General features: G+C 30.4%; 1 protein-coding gene and 1 pseudogene across 1 annotated transcript; one reads left to right on the top strand and one right to left on the bottom strand.

Annotated features, from left to right (window-relative positions):
* The first annotated feature begins 792 nt into the window (after nt 1-792).
* LOC120174386 lies at nt 793-14,002 on the top strand (annotated as a pseudogene).
* On the bottom strand, nt 6,618-8,610 carry LOC120174368 (glutaredoxin-C3-like). Its single transcript, XM_039181248.1, has 6 exons — nt 8,600-8,610; nt 7,968-8,065; nt 7,669-7,746; nt 7,459-7,557; nt 7,288-7,338; nt 6,618-6,847 (listed from the first exon to the last, which is right to left on the bottom strand). The coding sequence occupies exons 1-6, from the start codon at nt 8,608-8,610 to the stop codon at nt 6,618-6,620; spliced, it is 567 nt and encodes a 188-aa protein (XP_039037179.1).
* Nucleotides 14,003-15,593: the final 1,591 nt, after the last annotated feature.

A 15,593-nucleotide genomic window follows, 5' to 3' on the forward strand; every position in this document is an offset into this window, starting at 1 on the left:
AATAACACATATTATTAAAAATTCACAACCACGATACTTGTTGTGACCGCAATATCATCAATTATGCCCGCAATTGTGATAAACACAACACGACCGAATACACAAATGAAAAATGTAATTTAAATCCCTGATTAGGGACCTAATTTTTATTCGCTCGGGGGCCACCAAAATCTTATAGACGGGCCTATATATGTGTGTGTGAATGTATGTGTATTTAAGATTTTATCTGATTATTTGTTTAAACTTTGATCTTAAAATTTTCTTTAAGAAGATCGTAGCAAAACTACTTTATAACTTCATTTAGAATGCCAACAAGCTATTGATTTAATAACGTGCGGAAATCTATATATTTTAAAATTTTCTTATATATTTTATGAAGGGGACCAAAATAAAATTATCATATATTTTAAATTTTTCTTATATATTTTCTATTGAAGATATATTTCGTACTCTGAAATTTTAAAGGTCATTCATTCTTAAAATTTTAGAAGTTCGTCCCCTAATGTAATTCTTACGTACATATTTGTCTATATGTTTTTCTTTTATAAAAGAAGAGAGAGAAGCTTGGAATTGAAATTTGACTAACATCAAATTTAGCCCGTTAGCATTCCAAGTTGCAACCACTTCTATTATTAGTTTGTTTTGTTTTGTTTGACAAATTAATGCTTTCGAGCCGTCTCAACAGTAACAAGTACATGTACAATATCTATATACTTTGATGAATCTCGTGAATAAACATATAAAAACGATTTGAGATATATTTAAAGGTGTTTCCAAGAGAAGGAAATAAATATGGCATGTTACTATTACGTTCCTTTCCAAGGTCATTGCTCCTATAGAAAGCCCCCAGTTTCACTCTCACACAACAATGATCTCCTCAAGACTAGAGATAGTGCTTCCTCTTCTTCCAAGGTTAGCCGCTCTCTTTCTTACTCATCAATATATACATAGGGTGAGCATTTGATCGAGTCGTGTAAAGAAATTTCGAGTTATTCGAGTTGACAAGTCCTATTTTACAATTTGGATTTGACTTGAAATTTTTTCGAGTCGAGTTGAATTTTTGAGTCTCTATTTAAATTTAATTATATATATTTATAATATTATGATATTATTTTATTTCAATTTAAATGTTTTTTATGATCATATACAATACATATATATAACAATCCATTCATGTGTGATTTTTGATAAAAAAATTAAATACATATATATTTCTTTCAAATGTGATAGACATTTATTATACAGAATTGAGGGACTCGACTCAAACTTGAAAATTAATCAACTAATTACTAAGAATTTTGAGTTATTCGAATTGTATTTTACAACTCGTTTTGATCTTTAAATTTTTCGAGTCGAGAGAAGTTTATGAAATTACAACTCAAAGTCATTTCAAGTCAAGTTTTTTCGAATTGAGTCGAGTAAAAAAAATTGATTTTTCTAGTTGAGTCGAGTCGAGTCGAAGTTTTCACCCCTATATATACACACCCATACGAGACATGATCCAATTACATTGTGTAACTTTTTTTATTAATAACCTTTTAGGATTGTTGAATGACTGAAAATAAACAAATAAAATGATTATCTTATCCATTTATTTTCACTCATCTAATAATCTTGAAAAGATGTAAAACTAAAATTTTTACACTAGATGTAAGTAGATCCTAATAATATATGTAGGGGTGTAAATGAACCGAGCTTGAACGAACAAGGTTATGTTCATGTTCTTTTATTTATTTTTGAAGGTGTTCGTGTTCGTGTTCGGTTCGTGTTCGCTTAAATTTTCAATATTGTGTTCATGTTCGTTTATTTATTTTTGAAGGTGTTCATATTCGTTTATTTATTGTTCACGAACATGTTCATTTAATGTTCACAAACGTGTTCATGAACATATTCGTTTAGTGTTCGTTTAATGTTCGTGAACGTGTCCGTTTATATGTTCACGAACGCGTTCATGAACATGTTTGTTTAGCGTTTATTTAGTGTTCAATTAGTATTCATTTAGAGTTCACTACTAGAAAAAACCCCTTTAATGACGCGCATTGCGCGTCATCTATGGGTGCGGATGACACACAAATGCCTGTCATTGAAGCCACCGACATGAATCTCAGATGACACGCAATTGTGCGACATAAATTTATGACGCGCATTTATGACACGCATTTATGACACGTATTTATGACGAGCATTTATGACGCTCATTGCGCGTCATTGAAGCCCCCGTCATAAATGAAGACGACACACATTTGTGTGTCATAAATTTATGACACGCATTTATGACTTATATTGCGTGTCATTGAAGCACACGTCATTAGAAAATATGACACACATTCGTGTGTCGTGATTATATGTCGTAAATTATATATATATATATATATATATATATATATATTATATTGTAGATTGACAAATAATCAAACTAAATCACATTTAATGCCTCATAATACTAAATATATATATCATATTATATATAAGAAATCCATTTGCATACAATATATTCACATTAAGTTATCAAAAATTTTGTAATCATATGTCGATACAAAATATCACGACATAATAAAGTTTGTCACATAAGATTCCTCAAAACCCTATACAAATATAACGGGATTATGTTTTGTCAAAATGAATCATATATAGATGGAAACTTCAAAATATTTGATAATTTGAGCACAAAACATACAATGTCAGTAGGTGTTTCATGTTTCTGAGCACAGGAAAATCCTGACTTGGCCCATTTATATCACTAATCCTCCTGTACAAAAGATAAATACAACATTTGCAAACAAATCAGTGTTGATCCTATGAACGTGTCTATATACGTGGTTTATACTAGAGGAAAATTTAAAGAAACTTACAAGTCAGTTAGATTTCTTAGTAAACTAAACGTCACCGGCAAATTCCGAGTTAACTGATTGGAGGAGAGCATCCTGAAATTACAATGAGAATTAAAACAAATCATTTGATCAATGCCAATTTAACAAGAAATTAAGAGAATTGTAAAATATTAAACAAAGAAGAAGAAAAAGGTACTGAGTTTTTCCTTACAAAGTTCCAAGTTCACTAAATCCCCAAGTTCAAGTGTTACATGGCCCGGAAATTGGTTTGCTTCAAGATTCATGATAAATAAAAGCATCAAACATCCTTATTAAATTTCCTACCGAGTGAATAAAGGAATAAGAAAAGTCTATAATTTTCTAGCACCTACAACATCTAATAAAAATAGACTAACAGAGTTTGCTGTTTTGATTTTGCAATGCAAATATTTTTAGGAAGTCAATCGTTATCGCACCCTGAAAAATCTAACTGAATAACTATAATTAACAAAGGTTCAGAACATAAAGATATGTGAGACTGGTAAATTTTCCCAGGTACTTCAGAATTTCTCTTGACAAGCGATTTACTAGAAGAGAGTTGCACAAAAACTTTCAGGTTGATATTTTAAGAGAATAAACTTATGTTAGGAGTTCTAAAAATTTACATAAAAGTCAAATTCATTGAAGCACATTCACTTGGAATGGTCCATTCGAGGTAGTTTTATGCAAAATCATTGCAACAAAAAGATAACATAAAGAGAAGAAAGATACTACTAAGCAAAAGTTTTGTATGATTATCTCCTTAAGTCGTAGAATCTGGTCCCTAGTATACCGCACACGATCACGATCCTCAAATCTTGAGTCCCCAGCCTACAACAGTATGGAAATCGAAAACTTCAAATTCTACAACCCGTATGTATTTCAATATGCAGCATGTTGACATTTAATTAATGATCTAAAGAATAAACCATGCAACAGTAAATGCAAAGTACAAGGTATATTCCTAACATATTAATAAAAAAACTAAACTTATCTAACATTAAAAAACATAAGCTAAACATATCTTAAGTAACAAACAAAGAATAGGAAACCACATTTGAAATCTGATGGTTTTGTATCATAAAGATGTTACCACAAGACCCAACCTTTTGCACTCTGAAATCCTCAATAAGACTTGGTTAAAATCCTATACACTTTAAAAAAATTATTCTTCATCAACTAGGAAGATCAAAAAGCAATTGAGTGACAAATATGTAACTGTAAGTTATTATCGTACACACAAGAAGTAGAGTTTAGAAACTCCATAAGAGTGTTTACTTAATAATGTACTGTTAACTTCTTTACTTAGACTTAAAAAGACATGTGGCAATTGATTAAACCAAAAGAGTTTTTAGCTCGCAAGTCACAATAATCAAAAATAGGGGAACAATAACCAGTGTATAGTAGAATCGGTTAAGATCCTTAAATCTTTTTTTATCAATGGAACACCTCACTTGTATAAACTATGTAAGATGCTTATTTCTTTATTGTAGATCTTTAATATTTTATTTGTCCATATTTAAATCAAGTAAACGTACCAAGTGTACCAAAGAATTAGGACAAAGTTGATTACATTTTTCCTCCTTAAAGATATAATGTAATATCTAACAATATATTATTTATACGGCTAATACAGGGTTGCTATTAAAACTAAATCACTCTTCCTTTTTTGAAGTTCTAATATAATACCTTACTCTGTGCTTTGATTTGACCATATGAAAGACAATTGATCAAATACCAGGTTGTTATTTCCGAGCACAAAAACATAAATGTATAGCCTTTTAGGTGTAAAAACAAATGCAAAGTTTATTTCAGAGATAGTATAATCAACAATAACAATCAAAACTGCATGACAAGGGTTCAATCTTTAAAAGAGCAATACCTAACAACTACTGCACTAATGATTTATTTTTCAAAAAAAAATCTTAATTTAAAAGCATAAATCTAAACAACGACCCCGAGAATAAATCAAAATGTCTATATCCAAACAAAATAGAGATGTGAGTTTAATAGATAATGGATAAAATGATTGAACCTTAAGAGAAAATAAGGGAACAGCACCGCCATGGGGACGAAAGGCAGGAAGATCAAAAGAAAACGAACCGAATGCTAATGAAGAAACAAGAGATGATGATGAAGGGCCACCAAAAAGTCTGCTCCCTCGACCACCACCAGGTCTCAAACTCAACACCGTTTGATCACCTTACTACATAACGAGATCTTATCACGTGAGACTCAGTCTTCGCCGACCGATCGATCAAAAGAAAGCAAAAGAAGAAAATAAAGAAAAAGAACAAAGTGGGAGTTGGTGGCAGTAGTGTTGTAGATAGAAATGGGCAAAGACAGGTTTGACAAGAACACCAAATGATAAACAAAATGTAAATCTCAAAGCTGAAAAAAGTGGAAGGTTCCAGAAGCAGAAAACACTTTTTTGGTTGCACCAAGAAGTTTTGCGTGAAGAAAAACATTAAAACAAATAATAAATACTAGATAGGAAAGACAATGTGATATTTACTGCCATTTCTTCACCGGGATCATTTCTGAATACATAAAATAGAGGTGCCAAGATTTCATTCATCCCTTGAACATATCTTGTACCTGGATTTAATTTGGAAAATACAATTAATATGTCCTTCAATGCATCCTGAATGAACAAGGTATAAGTCAGAAATGGCTTTGTTTCTCATATCAAAACTTGAGTCCAAAGGGTTAAACAACAAAATCATAAGAATGAAGATGCATACCCGGTTAGACTAGTATGTGTAGCATGAATTGTTTTCCCCTCGTCCAACTTCTTGGATTTTTTACTATAATGCTATATAACACTGACAATTATAAATACCAAATATCAGGATCTAATAATAACATAGATAATCAGATAACACATTATAAAACATATGATTATTCTTAGTAAATTAAAGCTAAAGATAATATATGGGATAGATATTTTAATGCTATCAGCATCACAAATGTGCAAGAAACTATTCAATCTTTGAATTATAATTCAATAGATTTTACATCAAAGTGTAATACCCCTTCAATGTTTTTCACTTCTATCCATATAGTTGTTATCCTTATTTCTTTCTTCTATCCTTAACGTCAACTAAGCACTAGAAGTTAGGCTCCAATAAAAAAAATGAACTAAATTAATGGGAGGAACCTCAACTTAGTGTTCACAGTATTTATTTAAAGCATTTAACATAAAAGAAAACACCACAGATGAAGTACAGTTCAATGCTTAGCTTTTTAGCACTTAATTTCTCACTTGATCAAACTGCACCTAATATAACAATAAAATTCCATGCAAAAACTTAAATTCAATCAAGTTTACAAATTTCTTTTGCAAAACAATTTACATTAAAAAGTAAGGGATAAAGAGTAGTACAGAAAAATCCAATAAGAAGCCAAAAAATAAACTTACACACTAAGCCAACTTGCGAATGCAAGATATTGCAGCCAATGAGCATGAACCGGTATCTCATTAGCTATATCATGATGTATAATTGGGAAAATGGGCGGTCAATTTTTATCATCTAATGAAACACCAGCTGATATACCAAAAAAAAAGGGAGCATTTAGCACTCTATAAAACCACTTGAGAAGACATAAAGAGAATGAAGACAAACTTAATTTGCACTCCTACAACTAGTTGCAGGTCATAAAGAGACCACTAAGTTCTGGAAATTGAAACCGAAAAAAAAACATCATTGTTTTAGTTGTAACCTAAACCTAACTATCACAAGTAATGAATTAATAAAGCTTGATCAGTTATGGTCTTTTGTTGCATGATACTGTAAAGGGAGAATCATCTATTGCAGGAATGTTATCCTGAACCAAAATCTGTCGGGTCAGCTGAGCACCCATCCAATCACTTGCATGCTCCATCTTTAGACAACTGGATTTCGTCTCCTGTATTTTTTCCATATCACTAGCAGCAGTTAGTTCAAATAATATTAACCAAATATCTTCATTTTTCTGATTTGTCATACACATCAATGCTAACAACAAGAAAGAACCAAAAATAGATCATTCAGAAGCATAGTTGAAGACATTTATCTGAAAATTATATAGGAACCCATGTTGACATATTTCAGAAGAAGCACATCTTATGAACATGGACTTCCTAAAATCCGATTGTTAGAGAAAAAGGATCCACCAACAGAAGTATAGATTAATGTGAAAGATAAATGAGGTTATTGCCCCTCCCTCATCTACATTTAAAATGTACTTAAGATCTAAACTAGAGACCTCCATAACGATGAAGCAATATAAGATAACCTCACAAAGGGCATGCCATTATCACAGAGCACTCATCGAAATCTTGCTGTGAACTAAAAAAACTCACAACCAAGATATGATTCTCTAATCCTCGAGCAGTTTTATAGTTAATGAATAAGATTGAATGATTGTATTTCCTTCTATCTAACAGTTCATATACTTACAGCTAGAAGCCTTTTCAGTGTACCATCATCGATCGCAGCTCTGAGATCTAAATAGTCAGAAAGAAATAAGAAAAATGAAATCAATATATATATATATATATATATATATATATATGTGTGTGTCTAATATCTAGAAAAACAAATACTATGGTGACAAAGTAGCTAACCATCAGAGCCTCCAATATGCTTTCCATTCACAAACACTTGTGGAACAGTGCTTCGACCTATCAAATCCAGAAGAACATATTGGATTTTACCTCCATCGTCTAAAACAAAAACTCAACAAGTCAACACTTCATCTAAAATTACTATTTTTCTACTCACACACACACATACAATAAACGAATCAGAAACAGATGAATAATATCCACAGATACCTCGGAGATCATGCTCTACAGCATAAGGTTTCTCATTTAGTTCACTGAAAATCCGCTTGGCACGAAGGCAATACCTACGAACAAGACAAAAGCGAAAGAATTAGGAGCAACCCATCATATTATCTAATCACAAAACCCCCAAGAATTGAAGTTTCAATTATACTTTTGAAGAAATACCCATGAAGTCAAAAAGTCGAAACAAGATTGATTACGCTATCCTGATTCTAAATCATGAACATTGAAAGGTTGAAACGAAACTGTGTAAATGTAAAAGAAATGGAGAAAAATGGCATATAGGCAATAGGATTTAGAGAACATAACGATCTTGATGGAGAAGATGGCGTTTTGGACAAAGGGAAAAAGGGAAAAAGAAAAAAGGGGAAGTGTGCGGAGTGAACTGATAATTATCGAGGGGGAAAAAGCGGGAAAGGATGAAAATAATGGGGGGAAATTAAAAGACGACTTTTAGAGATGACACACATTTAAAAAGTGTACTTCGTGTTTTGTAAATTTTTTGGATTATGACTATTAAATATGACGCAGATTATTGTAAGTCATAAATCGTTCGTATTTTAAGAAACATGACATTTTTTATGACACAGTTTTTGCAAGTCATAAATTAGCGTGCGTCATTGTTTGTGTCATTAAAGGTATATTTTCTTGTAGTGGTTGTTCTAGTGTTTTTTTATCGTTCGTTTATATATTCGATTTTTAATATCATTTGCAAGCTAAAGAAAAATGATAAAATTATGCCACCGGTGTTTAAACTCCTTAAAATTCATAGTTTAAAATGCAAAATTTACCATGTGTTCTATTTAATCCTTATCTTCACCAATATTTAAAATGTTCAAAAAAAAGGAAATGGAAAATCGGGTAAACGAGTTTGTTAATGAACATAAATAAACGAGCTTGTTCGTGACAATAAACGAACCAAACACACATTTGCTCGTGGTTGTTCGTTTATTAAACGAACATTAAACGAACGATTCACGAACAGTTCATTGAACGCTATGTTCATTTAAACCCTTATATATATGGGTTAGGATTCACTTACGCTAGTGTGAAACTAAAAGTTTTATACCATTTCATGACCATTAGATAAGGAAAAATTAAAGGTTGAGTTCAACTCATTGTTTTTTTTTTTTTCAATTGATTAGTTAATATCCACTTATACCTTGTGTAAAACTATAAGTTTTACACCTTTTGGGATCGTTGGATGAGGAAAAAAAAGATTGAGTTTAACTTATTTTTTTAAAGAGTTTTACACTATATAATTGGATCCTAAACCTGTATATAATATGATACGATATGATATTTGTTGACTGACAGCCACTTATGAGAGAAGTGCAACAACTTGTTTATGGAGTTAATGTCTTGAAAGCTGCTGTGAAGAACACTTCGGTAAGTTGCTTGATGCATTTGTAGATTCTGCTTTCGAGTTTATTGACTGCCCTTTGGACACAAATCAGGTGTATATATATATATATATATAGCTATACAGTTACATACACTCAAGGTTTCTGGGTTTACCTACATTTACAAATGTTGGACAGACGAACACAGCTCCAGTTGATGAATTGAGAGAAGCTGTATTGTCACCACCGTCCATGGCAATATTCCAACTGATTTTCCTCAAGGAGTCTACATAAGAAATGGTTGCTTTTTCTTTAATTTCATATGTTCGAGTTTAATTCAATTGATCGGGAAATTTTATAAACTTATTTCCTATATTATTATAAGTTCATCTCCTAACATAAAATTTTATATCCGTCTATGGATTTGCAGGATCAAATCCAATGTTTGGAGGACTACAGTCAACCAATCTATATTTGGGATGTCAAGTCCAATATGGGTTGAAGGAGAAGGAATGATTCATGCTTTGTACTTCAGCAAAGACATTAATGGGAGGTGGACTATTATTGACAATAACAGATATGTTGAATGATACATTCAAGCTTGAAAAACTTAGAAACAAACCCTCCTTTCTTCCTGCCGTTCAAGGGGATTCTCTTGCTGTTTTCTCTTCTTACTTGCTCAATTTGGTGTGGGCTTGCTTACTCATTAACTAAACAAACTAAGTTCAATGTTTTATTGATGGGAACAAATTTGTGTCGTGGGTCATTGATAGTTCACTCTTTTCAATTTAGTCAGAGAGTCACGTCCATGAAATAATAGCCATTCGTTAATATTTCTCGAAATGTCAGGATATCGGCCACCCTATAGTTTAAGCCTATAATCGAACCGAACGAACACAAATGAGGTTATGTTTATGGTCGATCGTTTAATTTGAACCAACAAACGAACGAACACAAACAACTAAATGAACGAAATTTCTTATTCGTGTCGTTCACTAAGAATTTTAGTTTGTTCGTGTTCGTTCGTTTAAATGGTAAACAAACACAAATGAACGAACGTAAATGAATATAAACGAATGAACATAAACGAACGAAATAAAATTAATTGAGTTTATATTTGAGAAGAGTTTTTTTTTTCCAAATAATTTTAGGATTTATATTTTTTTTAATTGATTTAAGTACTTTTTATTTAGGTTTAAAATTAATTGAGTTTAAAATATTAATGAGTTTAAGCTTAAAATTTATTAAGTTTTTATAACGAGTCTGAAGACAAAAAAAAAAATAACATTATGAGGCTATCGTCACCCCGAAAAGATTGAAAGGAATGTCATCTCTCTTTCAAACTTTTCATCTTTAACTTAGAATAATCTTCTCTTTTAGGTCTCTTTTCTCTTCTTATCTCTAACAGAAAATATCGGCTAATGGTCGATTTTACACCAACTGTGTCTCCCTGTCTAAATAAAAAGGGTAAACCACCAACGACCGGCACAATAATCTTATTCTCATCAACTGATTTCATTTTAATATAAGTTTAAAATTTGATATACTAAACTTTGTTTGTTTTTGTTGATATTCCCCAGGTGAGATTTGGCAAACCATACAAAACCACAAGCAATACCAATGTTTTTGAGCATTCGGGGAAGTTGTACTCCATTGCAGAAATGGATTGCCTCAAGAGATTGACATCTTTACCCTTGAATCTTTAGGTGATTGGGATGTTAATGGAGAATGGAACCGCCCTTTTATTGCTCATCCTAAGTACATCACTAATAGTATAAAAGACGGACATAAGATTTTGTTAAAGATAAAAATATATAATTAGAAAATAAAAATTACACAGTTTAAATTTTCAGGGGAGGATATTATCTGTCGACCTTTGATCCATCCCTGAGTCTACATCAATCTTTGATGATCAAAGTATTATAGATAACTAACTTCATTTTGAATACATGACAGAGAGCTCCAGGTAGTGGAGAGCTGGTCACCATGGGAATACAGGGACTAACCTTTTGTGGAAGTGGGAGTAATTTCAGGTACATAGTGAACATTCAAAAAACACCCTTACTTTAAGGGGTTGGAAGCTACTGATTCTAATTTAATTTTCAGCTGATGGGAAGAGATTACTACACAACTGGATCTTAAACTCGATAGATGCCCAATTTGTCATGAAATCGGAGTTACCAAGAGGTAATAAACTTGGCGTTTTTATATGTTTTAAGTTTGATATTATTTCCATGGGGTTTTGTTTCAATTTGCAGGTATAATGTGGTCATGGATTGTTCACTATAGACATAAACAGGTTTGTCTGTGGAGGCCAGTGAGTTCATAGGGTTCATTTCTTTACTTTTATCCAAATATTATTGGGTAAATTTCACATTTAGTACCAAAACTATCAATTCTGGTATGTTTGTATCTAAATTTTAAATTTCAAAGTATACCTAAAACTTAATTTTGTATCATTTTAGTACTGCCGTTAAAAATTTAGTTTTGTTTTATTTTAGTACCCGTTCAAAATTTAACGTTAAGTTTTGAAAAAATAGAGACTTTAGGTACTAAAACGGACCATAACTAATAGTTTAGGTAATAAACGTGTTAAGTTTTTAAAGGCGGTACTAAATGAAATGAAAACTAAACGTTAGGTATGGTTTTGAAAAAAAAAGTTTATGTACTAAAATTGACTAAAACTGATAGTTTAAGTACTAATACGTATTTACCCAATATTATTTTATTTGCTTAACAGCAAATGTTGATTTTGGAAGGTTAATAAAATACGAGAGCCAAGGATATGCAAGAATTGGTATAATGCCTCGCTATGGAGATTCAGATTCAATCCAATGGTTTAAAGTGAAACCAAATTGCAGTTTTCACATTATCAATTGCTTTGAGGATGGTGATGAGGTAACTTGTTAGAAAAAATAGTATTCCTACCAACGTAAACGTCAGATAATAATTAAATAAGATAAAATATAACAATTTACTGTGTTAGGATAGAAGTCATGACTTACAAACAATTTCACTTGATTGGTATAATCTCAAAAATGAATTATATTATTCTAAAGTTAACAGAACCTTTCGAGCTTTATACACTCGAAATGAGAAATGAAATACACTTGTGCTCTCTCTCGAAGAAAAATTTCAAAGAAAAACCATCAAAATAAAGAGAACCATCATTTTTATAATAATAATAATAGATGAATAAAATTATCAAATGACAACTACTCATTCTAACAACTCACAAAGTATATATAACTCTCCAAAATTTACTTTACTATAGGGAGAAATACTTAATCTCTTAAATTGTATAAACTATAGTTCATCTGCTACGCATTTTGCATGCATTAAAATTTGACAGAACATATACAGGTTGTAGTAAAAGTTTCAAAGAAAAAACCATCAAAATAAAGAGAACCGTCAATTTTTATAATAATAATAATAGATGAATAAAATTATCAAATGACAACTACTCATTCTAACAACTCACAAAGTATATATAACTCTCCAAAATTTACTTTACTATAGGGAGAAATAACTTAATCTCTTAAATTGTATAAACTATAGTTCATCTGCTACGCATTTTGCATGCATTTAAAATTTGACAGAACAATATATACAGGTTGTAGTATGGGGGTGTATAGCTCAAGCATCATTCATATCAGGACCTGAACCGGGTTCAAAGAAATTTGAGTGGTTTCCCACAAAATTTAAGCCTGGACCTGGTAAAGATATTGAAGAAGCCATTTCCGAAGAGCAGTTATTGTTTCCTCGTGCATATGAATAGAGAGTGAATCTGCAAACCGGAGAAGTGAAGGAGAGATATCTGACAGGCTCCAATCATTTCCCCATGGAACTGCCTATGATAAATGGAGCTTTCACAGGTTTGAAAAACAAATATGGCTACACCCAAGTGTGTCACTGTGACTCGAGCTTTGCCATAGGTATTACATTCGATTTTATTGTAATCCTAGTGCTTAAAGATTATTCGGTAATTACCAACAATCAGTTAGTCTAGTAGGATGAGACATAATAATCCTTTGCAAAACCTGATTTAGATTAGTCAATCAATAGATCAGATACCAATAATCTCTACAACTTTTGAATTGATGGTGTAGACATGAGTTTTGTAAAGATATTGAAAGATTTAGAATGCTTCATGTTTCGATACACATCAAATTTTAGGATATCATATATTTGTACACTTCGTGATCTCTACGTTTATAAGAATTATTGTTCTTCATATCTCATGGTCTTTCTTTTCATATTATTATTTCAGGCATGGGGAGATTTGGGGGCCTTGCCAAGCTCTACTTTGGAGAGCAAAACACTGGGATTTCTTTGGTAACTGATATAGGTTTCTCCTTCATTTTTTTTATCTTGAATCTTAACCCCAACTTAATATATAACTATAGGGTGGGAATCAAGTAGAAGGGTCAATCAAAGTAGAATATCACATGTTTGAGAAGAACACGTATTGTAGTGGAGCAGCCTTTGTCCCCAAAGAAGGCGATGTTGAAGAAGATGATGGCTGGATTATCACATTTGTTCACCATGAAGATACTGATATATTTCAAGTAAGTCAAACAAAGTGCTTTTTGTTTTGATAAGAGATTTAAATATTGATTCATTATCGGAAAAGAGACCATTATAGAATAATTTTAGTATTATTCCAAACTGTTATTGAGTTACCGCTATACTTGTAATGACCACAATAATACTCATCATATATGAAATTGCAATAAACACAACATAATAAAAAATATGATAATAACTGCAATTTAAGTCCCTAATTTTGATAACTCATAATAAGATTTAATTTATATGTTTGATTGATTATACAGGCATATGTAATTGACACCAAGAACTTGTCCGGCGAACCGGTTGCTAAAATTACACTACCGTACATAGTGCCGGACGGTTTCCATGGAGCTTTTATTCCAATCCAACTGCAAAACAAACTCACAAGAATCATACCTGAAATCTGATTTACATGTTAATTATTATATATTTTTAAAAGGTGATATGATTTGGTTTATTTATCATGTATGATGTTATATTTTAACTTTTTTATATTGGCAACAAAATTTTCACCTATAACTTAATTGTTTTTTTAATATAAGACTAATAAAATAATAAAGGGTAAAGTACATTCAAGATCACTTAATTATTGATTTGAAAATAATTTCATTATCCCCCTAAAAGTTACAAACATGCCAATATAAATATAATTAAAAATAGGTTACATCATCGTTAAATATTAAACGAAATAGTGATTTGACATGATATAATAATAGTTTTAGTTCTTAAAATTTATGTAGATTCTTAGTAAAAAAATCAATACATTTATCCTTTCACATTTAATGATTTTTGTAATTCTAGTCTTTGTTATTTTCTAAAGAATGTTATATTATTATTTTATTTCTTTTCTTTTGGTATAGTAGCAATTTAACATTAAATTATTATTTTTTTATCACAAAATGCAATTATCAAGCTATTATTTTGATTCTATGAATTTGTTTGATTTGAGAGTATCGTGAAAAAAGACTAAATTAAGGGAATTTTAATACATAAAGAATTATATTTATTGAATTATTTTGAATTAGGACAAAATTAATAGGATACACAAATTTTAGACACATGAAAATGATATTATACCATGACACATTAGATTTATGCCTCAATTTAGGGATAGAGTGGTGTGTGTTTTTTATAATATTTTAATTAAATAGCAAGTTTCTAACTTTTAGAAAAAATGGCATGTTTATTACTAAACACATCATTATTTTTATTAAGCTAACGTGATTACAAACTAGTATTTGTTCTAAATACTTTCAATCATTTGACAATAAAGACTCAATCACCCTACTGCAACTACTGATGTTCGAAACCATAACCTCTAAAAATAACAATGATTCCTTTAACCATTGAGGTTAGTTGGTTCGGTTCATACACTAAAAACAAAATTAAAGGAACCAAAATAAAATTTATTTAATAATAACATAAATCTAACAACAGATTTAAATAATAAAATTAGATAGTTATGCGCGTATATATGTATCACAAAATATTAAAAATAACACAAATTAAGTGATCTGATTGGATGAATAATTATTATTTTTAAAGGTTTAAGACTCAAGTACATTGTCTATAATACTTATACATTCATTATTAAATGATCAAAATCTTTTAAATAAATATTATTTTATATTTACCTCAAATAAATAAAAAACAAATCATAATTTTTTACATTAATTTATACGGTTAGAGGAAAACTAAATAAACATAGAAAAATCCTAAAATAATTATATTATATGCTAAATACTAAAATACTTTATAAAATCATATTTAAAGCAATCGAGATTTATAATGAAATTTTAAAATCAAAATATATGTATAGTATGAATTTTTTTATACTTTTATTTCCGTAACTATTTAAATAATCATGACTTTAAATATCTTTAATATTCACATATGATAAGAGATTATTATTTTGGAAAGGTCAAAATATTTTGTGATTATATATGCTATTGTTATATTGCATTCTTTTATTTTTATTTTTTTAAATTTCTATATTGC

This window comes from Hibiscus syriacus, unplaced genomic scaffold, assembly GCF_006381635.1.
Source record: "Hibiscus syriacus cultivar Baekdansim isolate YM2019G1 unplaced genomic scaffold, ASM638163v2 tig00112072_pilon, whole genome shotgun sequence".
Taxonomy (NCBI): domain Eukaryota; kingdom Viridiplantae; phylum Streptophyta; class Magnoliopsida; order Malvales; family Malvaceae; genus Hibiscus; species Hibiscus syriacus.